We start from the raw sequence: 19,484 nt of genomic DNA, 5'->3' as shown, positions 1-19,484 counted from the left end.
GGAGATGGAGACAGCCCCTCTTCCTGCTGACCCAGCAGCTTCTGGGGCATCATGTCATCCCACCATGTCTGAGGGTCCTTGCCCGCAGCGGCCCTGGGAGCCAGCAGGAGAGGACGCTGTCAGCAGAGGACAGGCCAGTTCAGAGGGGGACAGGAAGTGTCTCAGCCTAGTAAGGACTAGTAAGGGGTGTGGGAGAGAGAAGGAGGGAGAGAGAGGGAGATTCCACATTAATAGGGAGTGATGGGATAACAGCATCATGAATACCTAGGTTTCCCCAGTGTGGGTTTTCCTGTCCAAGACCAAAGGACTCATGTGATCTTAGATACATGACCCTCCTGTCCCCCGCCGCCCCACATGTGCACCCTGGGGATAAGGGAACATGTGTAGGACGAGGAAGGGAATTCAGACGTGCACATTAGATTGTGGCTGACACGTAATAAGCACTCAAGAAGGATTTATGTCCATCATCATCATCACCATCATCACCATCATTATCAGTGGAAGCCACAGCCGTGAGGTCCAGAGGGAGGCTTGATGGAGGACAGCAGGGTTTCCCAGCGCAGACTGCCTCTCCCACCCCACCAGCCACGCCTTCTGGAGCAGTGTGTGTGCAGACAACAAACAGCCCATCACGATGCAGACAGAAACAGGCTGTGTGGTTGAGGCAGGGCTTCTGCTGTGCTGGAGGCTGTCAGGATGAAATCAAGCAAGGATTGGGAAGAACAGAACTCAATTCGTGAACCGTGTCAGAAGCGTGGCGTGCTTTGAAGACAGTTCGTGTCCCAGCTAACAAATGCTTCTCCGGAGACCAGCTGCCAGGGAGAGGCACTCTGGGGGATTTCCATGTCCTTTGTACTTGCATCCAAGGTCCTTTATGAAGAACTAGGAGGAGCAGCAAGACAGCTTTGCCCATGTGCACGCACAGTGGCTTCTCATCTGTAGTTCTAGGAAATGTTCCATGTTGCGCTCACATGCTTTCTGCAGAATCAAGCCCGGGGTGGGGTGGGGGTTGGCGGTTTGCTCATGTGACAGGGAAGGGACTGAGTTCTCTTGGAAGCCAAATGGAGAATCTGGTGCCCACTGCCCTGGTGCAGGTGCCCAGGGTACTGACTTGAGCTATCAAGCATCAGAATGGCCTCAGGCTGTGTAGGCAAGAGGAGACTGAAACAGGCTCCAGGACCTGGAGGGGCTTCCGAAGAAACCGGGGAGACACTTGGAATAACAAGAGAAACCTCATTGCTACCCAGAGGAGGCAAAGCAGAGGAGATTCTGGGGTCCCCCGGCCAGAGTGCACGGTTTCCTGCCTGCTCACCCTCTCAGAGGCCCAGCTGCTTCCAAGAGTGCAACGAAGAACAAAGTCTTCCTTCCTGAACTCCTAGAGGAGACTGGGGCGAGCACCCCAGAAAAGCGGCAAGTCTCTGCCCCAAGCGAGGGTCACCAGGTGCCCAGGGCCAGCAGCGAGGTGCAGGGCAGGGGCATGCCAGCAGCTGGAGGCCACAGCTGGCTCTGGGGTGTGGAGGTGATGGCAGTCACCACGGAGGTCGGCCTCATGGTACAGCTGACAGGTATTTCTCTCTGAGACAGGCAGACAGCAGTGAAGGGTGGGAGTCAGGGCTTGTGTGACCGGAAGTGAAGCGGCAGGAAGTCCAAGGGGTGCTTGACTGGAGTGAGTGGCAGGGGTGAGGCAGGGGTCCTGGAGGTGTGGACGGGGAAGGAGGGGCCAATCTTCGAGCATCCTCCCATATCCCCAGCATGGTGCTCGCTGACATGCATATGGGTAACCCCAGGAGCCATAGAATTGATGCTACTCATCCCATTTGACAGATGAAGAAACTGAGGCACACAGGATGGAGCCAGCATGTGAGGCCTCACAGCTGGCCAGTGGCAGCCTGTGCTTCAACCCCACCCATCTCCCCTCCCAACAGGCCGTGTCCCCTTCTCTGCTCTGCTGGGAAGCTTACACGGATGCACAAACAGGAAGTCCTGGTCCATCCCGGTTCCCTCAGGCCCTCAGCCACTCTCATTCCTGACCCAACAGACATGGACGAGGGGACAAGAACCATTACAAGGCCCAGGAAGAGGAAGAGCTGGGCTATTTAGCCTGGAAGAGGGAGGGTGTTGGGGACTGGGGCTGCCCTCCCGAGGCAGTAGTCAAGGGATAGCAATGTGGACAGGCCCTACCTCTGCCAGCTCATGGCTCCAGGCTGCTGGGGCTTGGTCAGGCTGCACAAAACAGCCACTTCAACCTGGACTTGTGGTTTGCTTGGGCAACTTCTTCCTGCTCCTGCTTGTGTGGGTCTGCCTCATGTGCATCTTTGCAGCCTTTGCATAGTAATTCATTTGCCCCAGTCTGCAGCCATTCCAAGTCACTGAATGCTTTCCCACGTTGCAAACCATCTGCTCCTGCCTTGGTTTTTTTTTTCCCCCTCCCTAAGCCTTCTTTCCTAATTCTCCTGCCCCTCAACCCAATCTGAACGCCAGCTCCCTCCATGTCTTGACCTTGTTCTTGGCGGTGAGATGGGATGGAAAGAGCCCAAGCTCTAAGTCCTGGGCCGGTTCTGGTCCTTGCTCTGGCGGCTGTGCGTCTCAAGGCGACTTGTCAACCTCTCGGGGCCTCAGCTTCCACGATGGAGGCAGAAAATGAGCAACGGACCCCTGCCCTCATGGGGGATCAAGAGAGGATCTGAACAGATTACAAACTGATGGCAAAGCATGGGGCAGGGCTCTGGGCTGCACTCGGCTCCAAGTTACAAACTAGATGGCAACCCAGCGACAGTGGCTAGGCTTGACTCCCCCGCATGGTGGCCTCGGCCCCACATTTCCAACCCGACCTAGGGAGTGGCCTGAAGTGGTGGGGAGAAGGCAGCTGCCTGCCTGGGCTATTTGTTGTGGGGCAGGCCTGAGATTCCACTCTTAGCGCTTCACTCTTTTGGAAGCATCTAGTGGCCGCTACAAGGCTGATGAGTTGGCTTGGGTGTGCTGTAGAAAACAAAGCAAGGCTTAATGCAGGCACACCTGGACCCAAACCCAGCTCTTCCATCCAGGGCCAGGTGCCTCCCCCCAGATGCTGACCGTTCACTGCACCGACCCTGAGAGCCAGCACCCCCTTGAATGGTGTGCCAGCGGTGCTGAGGCAGCCCTGCCCACTCCTGGTCCTGCCAACGCTCCTCACCAGCTGTATCGCTCACCCTCTCTGAGCCCGTTTCCTCATTTGCACTGCGTAAGGGCAGCAATGCTACCACTGCCTTGAAAGGCTGCTATGAGAATTCATTGAGACGCTGTCTAGGAGGGGACCTAATTCAGTGACCGGACGCCAGAGAGAGACGCATGGTGGCTGCTTGCAGGATGCACCTCTGTGGACGAGCCTGTCCATTCCTTCCCCTGGAGTGACTTCTGGAGGCAGCAGGAGGAGAATGAATGAGAACAGGGTCACAGGTGGATCAGGGCATGGCCCGAGGCATGTAGGGTAGAGAGTGCCCTGTCCCACGCAGGGCCCACCTCTGCAGGGAGCCAGTGGGCGCGCCAGGCAGCTGTGGCACTTCTGAGGCCCCCTGGACCCTGTGGATCTCGCCAGAATATCACCCTCAGACCTACTGTCTCAAACCTTCTCCCCATCTCGTGTAAACAATTTATTTTTGATGGTTGACAAATGACAAGAAATTAATATACCTGCCACTCAAGTGGGGAAAATGACTCGCTGCGACTCCAATTTACTGGAAATTACAAGATACCGTTCTCGACGAGCTGATGCTGTAATTTTTTTGTTTTTCCTCATCTAAATCCATGTCCCCTGGTCAGAATGGATGTTTATTGGGTTTGCGTTTTGTATTATTGACTGTGAGCTATTGTTACCTGATGTAATTGAGTTGTGAATCTTTTTTAAATAAAGAATTAGCAGCAAATCAAAGCGGCTGCCTGCTGGATCTTGAAATGACAGCACAGCTGGTGTGCAGCCTGCTGGCGGCATCCACACCCGCCTGGGAGGGGCAGGAGAGCACGGGCCCCCTGCTCAGAGAAACACAGAGCACCACACTTCTCGCCTGTTCCACACAGAAGAGAGAGACCAGCAGCCTCTCTGTGCTCTGCCTCTCACTCCCCCTGGGACTTTGGCTACGGTCCCTCCTTTCTCCGGGCTTCAACTCCTCATCTGTGATACGGGGATAGTAAGATCCACCCTGCCCATCCTGCAGGGGTACCGTGAGAACATTCGCAGAGTATGAGGGTGCACGGGGCTTGGTCAGTAGGAAATCTCATCCAGATGGGCCCCTGGAGCCCTCAGGTGGCCCCCCTGGGGGCAGCATCCAAGGGGCAGTTGCAGTCCCAGGTTCCATCCCGGTTGCCTCAATGAGCAGGGTTCACAGTCCAGACCCTCCCTCCGTGCCTGCCTGGCCAGTACAGCCCAGGTACCCAGCACAGCAGAATTGGCAGGGGTCTCAGCGACTTCACTCTGCAGACAGAGCCATCGAGAGCAGCGATGGCAGCTTCCAAGGTCACACGGTGCCCTGGTGGCAGAAGCTAACCCAATGCCACATTCTGCCTGCAGCCTAACCCCCTGGCCTGCGTCCCGCTTCCCTTCTGAGGGCCGGCTCTTGGTACACTGCGTGGCCATCCACCTGCCCGTGGCATCTTCTGCTGTGCTCTGCACCTTGATGGGCACTGGAGAGTGCTGGAAACCCCTGCCCTCTGTCCAGAGACCACGGGGCCCGAGTCTCCACCCTTTGCACAAGTCCTGCAGCCCCTCCCCGGTGATGACGCACAGTGGGGACTCCAGGCGGTTTGCGCGCTGGATTGAATGACAGTGCCATCCAGTGGCACGCACTGCTCCCCCAAGCCAGGCGAGAAAATGAGTGCCACTGATGGAGGTCGTACACACAGCTGGGGCCCAGGTCAACGGCTCCAGCTGGGGCCTGGGCCCCTGGCGCATTGTGTCTGAAGAGTGAGTGACCGGGCCGTGTGTGGCAAGTGTCTTTCTGTGTCATCTCCGGTGTGTGTGTAGTGGGGGTGAGGGCTGGGAAGGACACAGAGGCTGGAGGGGTGGATGAAGAAGGGGAGAGGTTGGGGAGAGTGAGAGGTGGAGGCCGATACCCACTGCGCGCTGGCTCTGCTGACAGGGGTGCCTTGCACACTGGGGTCTCAGTCCCCCAGTGGTGCTCATCGTGGTCTCCCCGCCCAGCACGGACCCCATAATCCATGCTCTCTTGGAGACAATGATCTCCCACCCTCCCACGTCCACCGTGGCCACCCACCCCCCTGAGCACACTCTAGATGTTGTCGTCACACAGAAGCATGCCCCTCCCTACTGCCCTAACCATTGTCTTTCCTTCTCAGTCCAGCTCCTAAGAGAGCATCTGCCACTCACTGTTCCTGCTTCCCCAGCCCTTCAAGCCAGGGGCGTCCTGGGAATTGTCGGTCTGACCTCCCAAACCCCACTTGGCCCTGCAGCCTCCTCCCGCTCTGTTCCGCCCCCCAACCCCAGCCCTGGGCTCGCCCTGCCTGCAGCCTTGTTTCCATTACTCCCAGCCTCATGCCGTCAGCAGAGGGAGCTAAAGGCATTTGGGAGGTGAGGCTTCAGCCCTGGCCTGGGTCCTGCCACTTGCAGCCTGAGCTGTGCAGGCCGCCCTTGGCCTTGCCCCTGGGTGGCGTTCTGGCTGCCCTGACTTGTGCCAGCAGCAGGTGCTGGCCCCTGTGCTACTCCCATCAGAAAGGCCCTCCACTCCCCGCCTCTGTGCAGGTGACTCTCAGCTCAGGTGTCTGTCTGCTGAGTGAGACGCCTTTCTCCTGGCTGCAGACAGCAGCACACTGGGTGTCAGGCACCTTGCAGGTGCGAGAAATGCTTCTCTGAGCTTTGCAAAACAGAAGAGAGACAAGTCCAGACAAATCCAAGTCACATGGACTTGGAGGGAGGGACCTTGTCAGCCGTCACTGTTGACAGAGGAAGTGGCTGGGAAAGTGGAGGGGGAGATGTGGAGTTTGGAGGTGCAGCTGGCCCCAGGTCCCCCTTTCTGTCTCTGCTTTCTGAGCCTCCTCCGAGGTGGTGAGAGAGGGACAGAGCATGGGAGATCAGCCCAGGACAAATGACCAGCTAGGAGCTGGGAGTGCTTCCAACAGTCTACACCCTGTGGAGGTCCATGCTGGCATCTGAGAGGCACACAGAGAGGCCAGCAGCGGTCATGGTCCCAGGCCACGGGTGGCAGCCAGACAGTGCTAGCTGAGCGCCACACTGGCGGGATGAATGCCCCAGGGTGGGGCTCCCACCCTTTCTGCTTCCCAGGCCTTTCCCCTCACATCCTTTGCTGGTCCCCTGTCTTCCTCACCAGAGGAACTGCATGTAGGAAAAAATATTGCAGAGAAAACATCCTCCAGCAAGGGGCACCTGACTTGGGGACATCCTGACATGGTCTCAAAGGCAAATCACTAACATCTGTCTCTGTGATTACTAAGTTACGTGACTGACATTGCCACCCCAGTCCCGAGTCTCCTCCAGGGTCAAGGCTGAGGTCAGGATCAGATCTGTCAGGGCCTTTATGTGGTTACAACACAAGTAGCCAACAACAAAACCCAAACTCAGTGTTCTCCGGCTTTGATTCTTCCCTTTTGATAGGGTGCTTTTGTGGGCCTGATCAGAATGTCCCTGTTAGCAGCCTGGATGCCACGTCCTGTTTCAACAGGAATGTGGCTCTTTGTGTAAGCTTCTGACGAGGCCACCGCCAGGCAGAACCGAGGGCCGTGAGATAGACCCCGAATCTCTAAGGGTCGCATGGAGCCAGTGCTCCCATCTTGGCTGAGATTACTTCAATGCAGTACGGTAACACCGGGGCACGCCATGCAGATCAGAAACCTGCATGACTCTGATACGGCTGTGGCGAATAATAAATGGGAAAATGAATTAAGTATTATCTAATAAGTGAAGTTCTTGAGGTGGGCCAAGTGTCTCACAACACAGGGCCCATCTGAGGAAGTGAGAAAAAAAGTTCCTGGAAACAGAGGAGTCAGGAACTGCTGGCGGGAGTCTCTGTTCCTGCAGGTGCTGCCTGGGGCCTGCCCGGTGCTGCTGCTGCTGTGGTGGACACAGCTGTAGATTCCTCCACCCAAGGGCCAGCCGACACTGACCACGCACAGGCATGGGGCTGGCCCTTGTGTGTCCCCTTCATGGCAGCTGGCTTGGTGACAGGGATGAACTATGCCCCGCTCCTGGTGCTTTCGGGGACGGCAGCCCACTAGACCCCCCCTACAGGGTACCTTGTGACTTGGTCCTTTATGTATTTACTGGTTAATTTCCAGTGAATGTTTATGGAACACCTGCAGGTACTAGGGGGCGCCAATGGAAGAATGGAGCCAAAAGCCCTGTTCATTTCGGCACCACCTTCTTTACATTGCTCTCCCCGCGTGGGGTGTGCTGGGCTGGCTCCTGTCAGGTGGTTGGGCCACCCTTCCTGGGCTCTCATTTCCAAAGGCTTCTAGGAGGTGGGTGGTGAACGTGCCTTCTCCTTCTGCCCGCTGCACGCCTCTCCAGAGTCCAGCTGTGGGCGTCAGCGGTGAAAGCACAGACTCTGGGCCAGAGGGCCCTGGGCTGAAATCCCAGCTCTGTCATGGGCTGTGCGGCTCGAGACGACTCGGGTTTTCTCGCAGGAAAGCATGGCGGTATCTAGTGCCACTCCCTCACTGCTCAAAGCAGGAGAACGCCTGCTGGGCCCTCGCCCAGCGGTCACCCCTTGCCCCGGGAGTCCTCTCCTCCCTGCTCTGGGAGCTGTTCAGCAGCAAGGGCAGCTCTGTCTTGCCCCCAGTGGGGGGCTGGGAGGGGTGGAAGTCCTTGGGGCATTGACGCTGGAGTGGCGCGGGACCTGGAGCAGCTGATCTGATTGCAGCCAAACCTTGTTACTGCATTGCTGCCCAGAATGTCACTTAGGAAGCACTTAGGGCTCTCCCGGCATGTGTCTGCCCCGGGAGGGGGCTGCCCCAGGAAACCTTACGCTGGGCAGAGAGGCTAGGGCAACCTGAGAACCCCGTCCAGTGGGGAAGGAGTGTGGCTGAGGCCTTGGTGGGGGCTGGGGAGGGGGAGACCACATATGCCCCGTGTTTGGGCCCTGGGTGCACTCACACCAACCACTGCGTCCTGACCAGGAGCTCCGCTAAAGAGCCCGACCACCCTGTGCTCTGCGCCTGAGCTGCGGGGTGGGGCGGCCTCAGCCACAGGGTGGGAAGTGGTCTCTGGATTGTGTAACTGCAGGGGTTCCAGGCTTTCTGGGCCTCGGTTTCCTTGCTGGTAAAACGAGGAAGGCAGCAGTGGCCCAGCTGTCACACTGTAGAGGACCTCCCAGGCGCATCTGCACCCAGGGTTCCATGAAGCTCAGTGTTCTCAGAGGCTGTGTCAGCATCCCTGGGAGCTTGCTAGAAATCCACATTCTCTTGGGGCCAGCGCTGTGGCGTAGTGGGTAAAGCCACCACCCGCGGTGCTGACATCCCATATGGGCGCTGGTTCGAGTCCCAGCTAATCCACTTCCGATCCAGCTCTTTGCTGTGGCCTGGGAAAGCAGTGGAAGATGGCCCAAGTCCTTGGGCCCCTGCACCTATGTGGGAGACCTGGAAGAAGCTCCTGGCTCCTGGCTTTGGGTCAGTCAAGTTCCAACTATTGAGGCCATTTGGAGAGTGAACCAGCTGATGGAAGACCTCTCTCTCTGCCTCTCTGTAACACTGCCTTTCAAATAAATACATAAATAAATAAATCTTTAAAAAACTGCATTCCAAAAATAAAAATATCTAGTGAAAAATCAAAAGATGACCTCTATATATATAAAAAAAGAAGAAATCCACATTCTCAGACATCCCTGGCCCTGCAGATGAGGTGGCCTGGGGCCTGGCAATCTGTGTTGAACCAGCCCTCCTCCCTTCACTTAGTACCCTGGCCTCCAGGTGGCGCAGTGGAGTCAGGCCTTGTTCTATTTACTGGCATACGTGAGGCTGGGGTTGGGTGTGGATGAGTGTTTGAGAACAGCTGCTTTACTTGTGAGTGGTGAAGGCCCCAAGGAGAAAGACATCAGCTTTGGTGTGCATCCAACTCCTGTTTCCCAAACACTTTTACATGCACCGCCTCATTTGAAGAGAATCGAGTAATAGTCAGAGAACAGTCTGCCATAATTAGCATTACTAGTAACAATCCAGAAGCTTCCTTATGCATGCCTCCTTGAAGACAAAGGACACATCTTCCTCGGTTGCTGTGTCTCCCCATCTCCAGCCCTTACACCCTCCTATGGTCTACAGTCAGTCACCCTTGAACCTGGGCAGGCTTGGGCACCTTGGGGTCATGCACTGCAGGCTGAACTCCAGTCCCCTTCTGGAAGGCACTTCTGTCCCTCGGCCTCCCCTTGCCCATACGCACCTGTAGGTGTCGGTGGCTGGCACTGTCCAGATCTGGATGCCCTTCAGGGGGCCTTCGCTCCCCACCACCACGCTCTGGTTGGAGTTCTGGTAGGCGTTGTTGCACTGGGCCTGCGTGGGGCCATGGGGCCCGCTGGCCCCGCACGTCGTGAACAGCCAGTGAACTGTGGCAGAAGAGGAGAGGCAGTCACTCACTTGGCTGGGCCCTCCCTCCTCCACAGCCTCTCTGGGCTGCCTCCAAGTTGTGTGCGCTGTGGGCTCAAATCTCTACTCTATGACGGCACCAAGGTTGGGAAAGTCTACTATGCATCACTCTCTGTGTCGGAGACCAGGGGAAAGACACTCTCGGCTTCAGAAGCTTATAGCTCCTGAGAAGAAATTGACGGGGATGCAACCACCCTCAGTACAGGACAGGAGTGGGGCACAAGCCATAGGAGGTGGGGAGTTCTGAGAAGGGAGAGGGGCCCCTTTCAGGTGGGAAAGGCGCGTGCAGCCGCTGAGGCTCTTGGTCTCTCACAGTCCAGCACAGCCAGCACAGGTGCTCAACCTGTGCTACTGGGAGGCCATCTAACCAGATCCCACAGGTTTGATACTGGCATATAGGAGCCTCTGAGTTTAGCGAAGACTGGAAGAATACATTGGACACATATCAGCTTCATGACCCCACTATTGGCCCAGGGACACAGAGAAGAAGTTGGAGCAGGAAGCCTTGCACCTGCCGTCTATGGTTCTGTTAGGCACTCCCTAATAGCCTGTACGGTGGGCAGGCATCCGTCTCCCTATTTAGGCAAATTGTGGTTGGAAATGCAATGACTGCCGCTTTTAGGTTCTTTATGCAACAGAGAGGAACAAAATGGAACAGAGCAACTTTGCCGTTAGCCAACAGCCCTCCCTTTCCTAGGCCCTCACCTCTTTGCGGTGTGTTCTGGCCTGCTCAGCGGCCTTAGGCGGCCTTCCTGGGACCCCACCGAACACTAAGTGCAGCCCCTTCCCTTATCCCCTTCTCCTCACTGGACTTTTTCCTTCAAAACTTTCTATACTTGGGTCAGGCCATCCCTTTCAGAGTTGTCAGCTATGTTTTTGGCCAGAATTCTGCTAGTTTCATAACCAGTAGAAACCTAAGAGCTTATTATTGATTATTTACTTTTACTTAAAAAGCAAAAAAACCTCACTGGGCTGTAGAAATTATTTCTTTTTAAGGAGAGATTAACTTGAATTCTACCTACAGAAAATGATAGAAGTGTTTATTTGCATGTACACAGCTTTGTTCACTGAAACATTAAGCTGAAACATTTTGGAAGAATCCAGACTAATTTAAGGATTCAAATGTGAGAGGTTAATTTGGGTTGCCAATTATAAGCAATAAGATGGAGACTTGGGGGAAGGCAGCTTGGTAATCTGAACACTGGGTCACTTGTGGAGGCTTGCAGGCGCTGTCCTGGCCCTGGGGGCTGGAAGTTCTGGTGGGTTCTATGGCATACAGGTGGTCAACACTGAGTTTCACTGTTCTCAGAGTTGAGTTCCATTTGTTTTCTGAAGGACATTTCAAGGGTCCAAAGGTAAGGAATTGCTTCCCTTTGGTGTGAGTGGCTGATGGTGAATTTTTGGATCTATTTGCGTTATTGATTCAAAGAACTAACTCGGCACAGAAGGTATTTTAGCGGAGCTGTTTGGCCAGGTGCCCTTTTACCTGTTCCACAGCCCAAATCATACACATGTGGGCTGTGCCTGAGGGGTGATGTGGAAAGAAGATAGGTTTGGAAATCAATAAAACATGTGCATTTGGGGGAGTCTCATCAGTGATGGATTATCAGACCTTAACCTACTTCCTTGTCTGTAAGAGGGGCTGGGTTAGAAAATCAAAAGATGCCAGTGTGTACAAGAGCTCACTGCAAAGCCCCAAACTCTCAAACTGTGAGTGGTGCCTACAGTGTCTGCCTATACTCAAGGCTGGTGCTGTCCCTAACCAGGGGGAGGTGTGGCCAGAGCAATTTCTGTTAACACGATCCCAGGTCAGCACCACTTGGGAATTTAAACTCAGTGAGGGTGGCGATGAGGATGGGGGCAGGGAGAACAGGAAAAACTCAGAAAGGGAGCTGAAAAACCCACCCCTCCCACTATATCCAGCACAAGGCTGACTCTGCACACCCAGTCTGTGCCTAAGCAGGCAGCTGAGGTTTGGAGCAGCCTAGTCCACCTCGGGGAAGATGCATGGGTGTTCATTTAGTGAATTCAAGCCTGAAAATGAAATAAGAGTTCTGTAGTCTTCCTTTGAGAGTGTTCTGGGGCAGAGAGCTGACCGTGTGTGCTTGGCACCCTACCTGAGCTTCTCGCCTTCAGGGGGCCTCACTTCTAAACTGCGGCCAAGGTCAACAGTGTTCTGAAGGGTCTGAGTCCTTCCCAGAGATTTGGACTTCTCCTTCCTGGCCACTGGCCATCTGGTGAAGCAGGAGGAAGGCATGGGCTTTGGATTCAGATGGGCCAGGTTTTTCTCATCCTAGAATGTGCTCCCGAGTTAGCTGTGACACGCAGGTTAGAATCGATAGCCTCTCTGGACCTCCATTTTTTAACATGAACAAATGGAGATTAAAAAAACCTACTACTTAGACTTTCTGCAAAAATAAGATGGTGATCCCAGGAAAATGCTTAGCACAAAAGCTGGCGTTAGAGATGCATGGTGAATACGTTTTAAAAAGGGGTGACTTCATATTCATGTTTTCCCTGCGGGAAGCACATACCCCATCTCAAGATTTATTTCCTCTACTCCATACAGGAAGGACTCTAGGGCCATTTCTCAATAAAGGGACTGGTATTTCCCCGATTCAGTGGACAGATATTAGTCTCAGGTGGTTTCTCTACTCAAAATTTTGTTTTCATTTGTAGCCATTCAGACGGCAAGGCCCAGAGAGGGACCTGTTTCTAAAGTGGACTCCGTGGGAACAGAGAATTTGCCATCCCAGGTCAGACCCATGATTCGTCCAACCATAATTCACGCTCCCAGCAGCCTTTGAGGCATGGTGGTCCCCCTGCTCCCTTGGATGGCTCTGCCCCTCATAAATCTGCCCCACTTTGTTTGGAATCAATTTATGCTTCCCCCAAGCTCCACCTCTTGGGGCATGGAGTTTCTCAGCTCATCGCTCACCGGGCAAGGGCTGGCCAGTTCCCATGTGTGTGCACTTGCCTTCCTCAAGTTTTGGCCTGCTGCTTCCTGTGGTGTATGCTGTCTGGAATCTGCTGGACTCATAGCATGTCACAGCAAGGTGGGACCTTGGAGATCACCAAACTCAGTGGGTCCCAAGCCATCTGAGAACTTCAAAACACAGATCCCAGGGCCCTGGGGACTGAGAGTCAGTAGCTTCCGAGTGGGGACAGGGAGGCCATACTTGCATGATGTGAAACTTTTCCCAAGAGAACCTGATACTCAGACTTGTATCCTAGCCCCACCTACCTCATTGTCTAAATGAGCAAAAAAGCATTCTAAAGAGAGGAAGATCCTCTCTCCCACTTAATGTTGTATGATTGTTCAGAATTTCTCTTCAGACAAACCCCTCTACTCACAAAAGATGAGTGGCCTTTCTCCCAGTCTTGGTTGATATCAGTTTAAACCACATCCATCAAACAGTCTCTACAAGAATCCAGACACCACCCCCCCTTTCCTTTCCTATATGAAATCCTCTCATTACTTGATTAATGCCACTCTTAGCATCATTAGTTGCTATTCTCACCCTGCCTTTTATACTACTGTGTCTGTTTAAGTGTTTACAGGAGTTGATAATGGAATGAACCAAGGCAGGAGGCCAACCAAATGCTGCTACAGGGATATACTCAGCTCCTGACCCAGGAGACAGCGGCTTGAGACATCACCCCATGTCAGCAGGAAGTAGCTCTAAAGACAGATCATTGCCCCTCTACCTCTCCTGGACTTTTGGGGCTAATGTAATCCCATAGAACTGCCTTATAAAAAAACAAAAGGCGGGGAGAATGTTAGTATAATGGTGCGGTCTTATCTATGGTGCAATCTACACCCTGGACACCATCCTAGGCGCTAGCCCCACCACCATGGCTGGAAGCCAGGTGTCCCCGCGGCCCAACCACCAGCGTCAGCTCCACCCCGACCCTAAAGGGAGTCACTGCTCTTACTTCCCTGCCTGCCCCCCAGCAAAGGTTTAACAGGACCTGTTCTTGAACATGTGGCTCTCTCTCCATCTCCCTGTCACTCTCCCTCTCTCTGTCTCTGTCTCTTGATCTCTCTCTCCCTTGCTCTCTCGATCTGTCATGATCTCTCTCTTATGCTCTCCTTCTCCCTCTCTATTCCTTCTTTGCCCCTTCCCTCTGCTCTTTCGGGTTTCCCCCAATAAACCCTTTCCCTCAAAAAAAAAAAGGGGGGGGGAGAGGAAGAAGATACTTTTCTGAGCCTATCAACACCAGAAGAGGAAAAATATGGAAGGTTCCTCTTTCTCTGTCCAGGAGTTCTTTGGCGTGATCAAACAACCCCTAGCTTTCTGCCTTGAAGGCTTGCAGCCTTTTCATAGTGTGCCTAAATGAGTCCCTGATCCTCTGTCTTTTTCAGAATCCCCTCTAGTGCTAGAATCTGCTTCTGAAGATGGAAGTGAGGGTGCCTGCGCCTCTGTCGAGGGAACACCTGCCATTCTGCTTTGCTTCTCGTGTCCTTCTGAAGGTGCTTGCTGCTAACAGACGCCAGCAATTTCTAAATCCTAGCTTATTGCTCTGAGCCTGGTAGAATTGCCTCTGGGGAGCCTGGAGGGGCCCGCAGGACATATCTTGGTGGGTGTGTTGTGTGTGTGTGTGTGGGGGGTTGCTTCTTTTCTGGAAGCAGGAAGGATTTGACAAGGTACTTCAGGCTTGGTGGGCATGAGATCAGTTCTAGCTAAGGCAGGCAGAGTTAGAGCCAGGTGAGTGTGATTTTCAGGGGTGTCATTGGAGCAGAAGGCACTGGGCACAGCCTTGTGGATCAAAGATGTGGCAGGTCCAGAAATGGAGAAGAAGGGGAGTTAGCATAGTGGCTCCCAAGGGCAGGGGAAGTCACAGTGAGTTTTGATCCTCACATAGAAGCTCTTTGCTTCCTGAGCTGCTTTATCCTCCCTTCTGAGCGACAGTGCTTGTGGTGGAGGGGCTGGACCTTAGATACTCGAGAGGTAAACTCCACTCACAAAGTGGGAAAAACCTTCTCAGTATCCTGTGCACCCACTGCAAGTCAGGCGGTGTGCCTCTATACATGCATTAAATGTTTTAAAACTTGCTGAAGGCAGAGCTGCAGTTTCCCCTCTGAAAATCAGGATATTCAAGTTCAGAGGAGCTGAGTGATTCGTCTGCAGCATACACAGTGGATAATTGGTCAAGCCGGGAATTAAACACAGTTCTTCTGTCAAGCCAAGTTCAAAGCCTGAAAAGTATCCAGAATCACTAAGAAATTCCCTTGGACTTTTTCAGAGTGTTAGTTTTCTTCTAGATCTGAACATAGGGCTCAGTTAAAGCCAGGGACAGACCATTCTAAAGTTGCTCAGAATCTTAGGGTCCCAGGTGAGAATCTGATCAGGATACCATAAGGGGTGGGCCCACAGTCCTGGAACAGTGGCCTCCAAGTAGTTTAGCCTAGTGGAGTGTGGACTTTCCAGGGTCATGGGGCACCTGCCAAGGAAAGCAGGTGCTCAGTCAGGGCTCTGGTCCCCAGAAAGACCATGGGAAACCAGGTGATGTCAAAGGGAAATCCAGGAGTGAGGATACTTACAAGGCCAAGAAAGGGACTACGTCTCAAGCAACAAGGCAAAACTTGGGTTTATGGAGAGACGATCAAGGTCACAGTGAACTGGTAGTGATGCTGAGTTTGATGTTGAGCCACCAGTCTGAGGGTACAAAGGTCCTCATGTTCCCTTACTACAGGTTTTTATTGGGGGATGGGGAGTAGGACAAAGAGGAAGCCTTTTCTTACATAAGAAAGCAAATATGCAAACAGAATAAAACCCATTTTACTAAAAGTCATTTATGAAGGAAAAAAGAGAACAGTTTCATCTTGCTCTTGCACACATCACACACTGGGAACATAGTTTAATATTCACTCCGATCTAAATTGTATATGGAACTCGCAAACATGAAAATGCTGACTGGTTATAGACAGTGAGTCAAGAAAAACCCATTGAGCACTGGGTTTCATTTTAAGTATATGGCAGAATACTTCATAAAGAAACAAATCAATTAGTAATATATAGCTCAATGCAAAAAAAATAAGCTAGATGGTGATTGTGCTGGTTTTATGATTGTTGCTAAGCCTTATCGTCTGCTCAATTCAAGGCAAAGAAATAAAGCATAATGCAAAATAAAATAAGCTTCCAACCATCACTATTAATCACAATAATATGGACCTGCCTAGGGTGGATGGCCTATGTGTGCTATGCCATAGGATCAACTGTGCCATTGTGATTCTGATCCATAGAACTGAATTTTATTCATATGCACTGACTGAGCTAAACTTCGTGGAAGCTGCGGCATACTGAAACTTTTATTTTTGAGAAGAAGAGACAAAGAGAAGGGGAGATAGAGCTGGAGAGGGAGAGAGAGGGAGAGGGAAAGGAAGAGGGAGGGGGAGAGAGAGAGAGAGCGAGAGTGAGAGTGAGAGCCAATTTATTGGTTCATTCCTCAAATGTTGGGCTCCAAGACAAAGTTGGGAGCCAGGAACTCAATCCAGGTTTCCTATAGGGGTGGCAGGAATCCAATTACTTGGGCTATTCTGGCTGTCTCTCAGTGCTTGCATTAACAGACAGCCAGAGACAGGAGCCAGAGCCAGATATCCAACCCAGGTACTCTCTGATATAGGGCTTGGGCATCTTAACCAGCTCCTTAACCACTAGGCTGAATATCCTCTCCTGTAACATTGTGAGAAGCACCGTAAATCCCATTAAATAAGAATCATGACCAGTATTGAAGTATATCTAATCATTTACCCATCCATAAATGCATGTAACACCATTCTTTAATATATTGGAAAAAGTAAACTTTTTCTTGCATACTTGAAAAAAATAAGTTGTTTTCTTATGAGAGCAAAATGAAAATAAGGTACATATTGTAGCCACTGTGAAATTAAAACATTTCTACCACCTATTTCAGCTCTTTGAACAATGGAGCAACGTCCCCATATAGACATATAATCAGATTGATACTGGCTCTGCAGTTACCTAGGCAACTCACCAACAACTGAAGATGAAATATGGACTTACTGAGAGATCACTTGGTATATATTATTATAAAAATACTTTTGGTTTAAAGTCCTGGCTTATTTTTTGATCTGTTGTAAGTGCAAAAAAAAAAAAACACAAAAACCAAGACCAAAACAAACAGACAAAAAACCAAAAACAAACAAAAGATCAGAAAACCTTTTTGTGCACCAGCCAATTCAACAAATCCACTGGTTAATGGTATGATTACCTGAGACCCTTCAACAGTGAGAAAACAATAAAGGCTCTTAACACAGATATGAAAGCCCCACAAGGCAAATGTATACCTAACTACTCATTATAAAGCAAAGGTTCGCCACTGGCCAGGCCAAGAAATATGATCTTGCCAGCCACATCAGGAGGCCTTCAATGGCCTCTCCAGTCTCACCCGTTCCATCAGTCCTACAAGGAATAGTTATCTTGGATTGCATAATAGTTACTTCCTCGAAGTTAATAGTTTCATCACTCAAATGCACACCACCCCTAGGCACTGTTCTCTACTCTTGCCCGTCAGAATGCTTTGGTTTGCTTATTTAAATCTGCAGAATCTTCTACTCCTTCTTGCTCCTTATTTTATCTTTTGGAGAATCTGGACCATCTGTCCCGGGGCAGTCCCTAGAGTCTAGAGCTTGCTGGCTGCATCTCTCGGGTGCACCTCAACATGTTCATCTGTCCTCCCAATTGCTGACGAGATCCTTCTGCAAGGCTACAGCTGAAATCTTTCATGAGGAATCACTTAATGTCTGACTATTGGTCCTTTTGTTTTCTGTTTGCTGAAGCTCCATACCTATATCCATTTATTTATCAGGAGCTGTGAAACAATGCTATTCTAATTGTGTCATTATTTCATTTATTAACTGGAATATAATAAAGAGATGCTCCCCCCCATGTGGGACTTGATTAGTCAGTAAAATAGGCCAAATAGGAAAGGCAGAGTAAATGCTCAGTTCTTCTTCCTTTACAACTTTCAAGATACTGAATTGGTTCTCTATCATCTGAAGAGGTCGATTTCTTGTTTGCATGTCATAAGTCATTGAGAATTCTTTTATTTACTCATAATTATTATCCTTGGGAAGCTGAAGCAATCACATCTTTGCCCTGAGACCTTCTGTCATGAGCTGAGTAGACTTGAAAGCTTCCTTGCTGAATGGTGTGACAAAAAGTTGCTTCCCCAGACCTGGAATCACACATTCCCCAAAAGCTCTGGTTTCTTTTAGAAGTTAAAGGAATTTTAATGACAGAATCGGAGTGCCATGGAAGCTCATTGCTACTGGGTCAGTGACTGTTTCTAGTCTTCTTTAGGGAACAGAGCTAGAAATTATATGTTCACACATGTCTATCAGTGTCAGCATAGATGCATATGAAATACATATACTTATGTGTCTGATAAAATAACTCATGTAGTCCAGTTCAAATTTGAGACTACAGAGATTTTTATGTAACTTCTTCTGTATTACATCTGAATTTCTTTCTCCACAGTGAGAATCATGTTTCTCAAGAACACAGGCGGTAATGGAATTAAAGTCCCTGTAATTACAAACTTACATTATCTTTCCTTATACATACAACCGCATCAGAGTAACAGTACTTATACATTAGCACCATTATGAACATAAAAATGAGAAGTAAGTACTTTGTAGCAGAGATGTGGATTCCATTCCCCCATCATTTCTTGTACTATATCTACACTGGGTAGACAGACATTACATATCCTCTCCTCTCCCAACCCCCATGGAGTCTTAGTTCTGCAGCTACAGTGTGTTTAATGCTCACTCTAATCGTTATGTTGATAGTTCTCGAGTTATTTTTGTTGTCTGAAGCTTGTTTTAAAGTATGCTTTCTAAGGGCAGAAAGGGCTCAAAGGGGTAATATTCCTTGGATTCGTGGATGTTGATAATATATTGTTCTCCAGATTCTATTAAATGTGCAATTTCATTTTCTTCTGATATAAATTACTACTCTAAAAATTCTGATGATCTAAATTTACTTCTCTAATAGATCAGTTAATGTTTTCCTTAGGTGCTCAAAGTGTTTTTTTCTTGAAAGTTCAGCAGTTTTACCAGAACATGCTTTTTTATTGTTCATTCTGGGTCAATATTCTCAGGTGTACAGTGTACTCCTTTATTAAGTAGTTTTGATAGAGAAATTTTTCTTAGTTTATAGCTTTAAGTATTCATTTTGCTCCAGCTCTTTGCTTCTCTCTTTCCGGTATCAGTGCTGTCTTACGTTGGATATCCTCTGTGTGTCTTTGACTCCTGCTTTCTCATTTTTAAGAACGCCCTGTTTTCATCTCCAGTTTCTCATGAGGCATTAATCCTCATTTGTTCTTCCTTCGGTTTAAAGTTCATTTCTGAAAATATCTTTTTTTTTTTTTTTTTTTACAGGCAGAGTGGATAGAGAGAGAGAGACAGAGAGAAAGGTCTTCCTTTACAAAAGTTGGTTCACTCTCCAATGGCCGCCGCGGCTGGCGTGCTGCAGCTGGCGCACTGTGCTGATCCAAAGCTGGGAACCAGGTGCTTCTCCTGGTCTCCCATGGGGTGCAGGGCCCAAGCACCTGGGCCATCCTCCACTGCACTCCCGGGCCACAGCAGAGAGCTGGACTGGAAGAGGAGCAACCGGGACAGAATCTGGTGCCCCGACCGGGACTAGAACCTGGTGTGCCGGCGCCGCAAGGTGGAGGATTAGCCTAGTGAGCCGCGGCGCCGGCCCATTTCTGAAAATATCTTATATTTAAGATTCTTTTCTGAGTTCTATGATCTATTTTCTGAGCTTAGTCTGTTTTTTCATGTCTTATATTATTGTCCTCATGCCTCTTAGCTTATTTTGGAATAGGAGTTTGCATTTGGACCTGCTGTGTGCACACATCTTCCAGGCCTGCCT

General features: G+C 50.8%; 1 protein-coding gene across 1 annotated transcript in view; it reads right to left on the bottom strand.

Annotated features, from left to right (window-relative positions):
• Window positions 1–19,484, bottom strand: part of ALK (ALK receptor tyrosine kinase) — a 775,334-nt gene that overhangs the window by 44,812 nt on the left and 711,038 nt on the right. The window contains exon 12 of the mRNA XM_051843042.2: window positions 9,377–9,539. Coding sequence (XP_051699002.1) covers window positions 9,377–9,539 — 163 coding nt within the window. The remainder of the gene's footprint in view (window positions 1–9,376; window positions 9,540–19,484) is intronic.

Source organism: Oryctolagus cuniculus, chromosome 2, assembly GCF_964237555.1.
Source record: "Oryctolagus cuniculus chromosome 2, mOryCun1.1, whole genome shotgun sequence".
In the NCBI taxonomy this organism is placed as follows: domain Eukaryota; kingdom Metazoa; phylum Chordata; class Mammalia; order Lagomorpha; family Leporidae; genus Oryctolagus; species Oryctolagus cuniculus.
The sequence above is the reverse complement of the archived record's forward strand: the minus strand, read 5'-3'. Positions and strand labels throughout refer to the sequence as shown.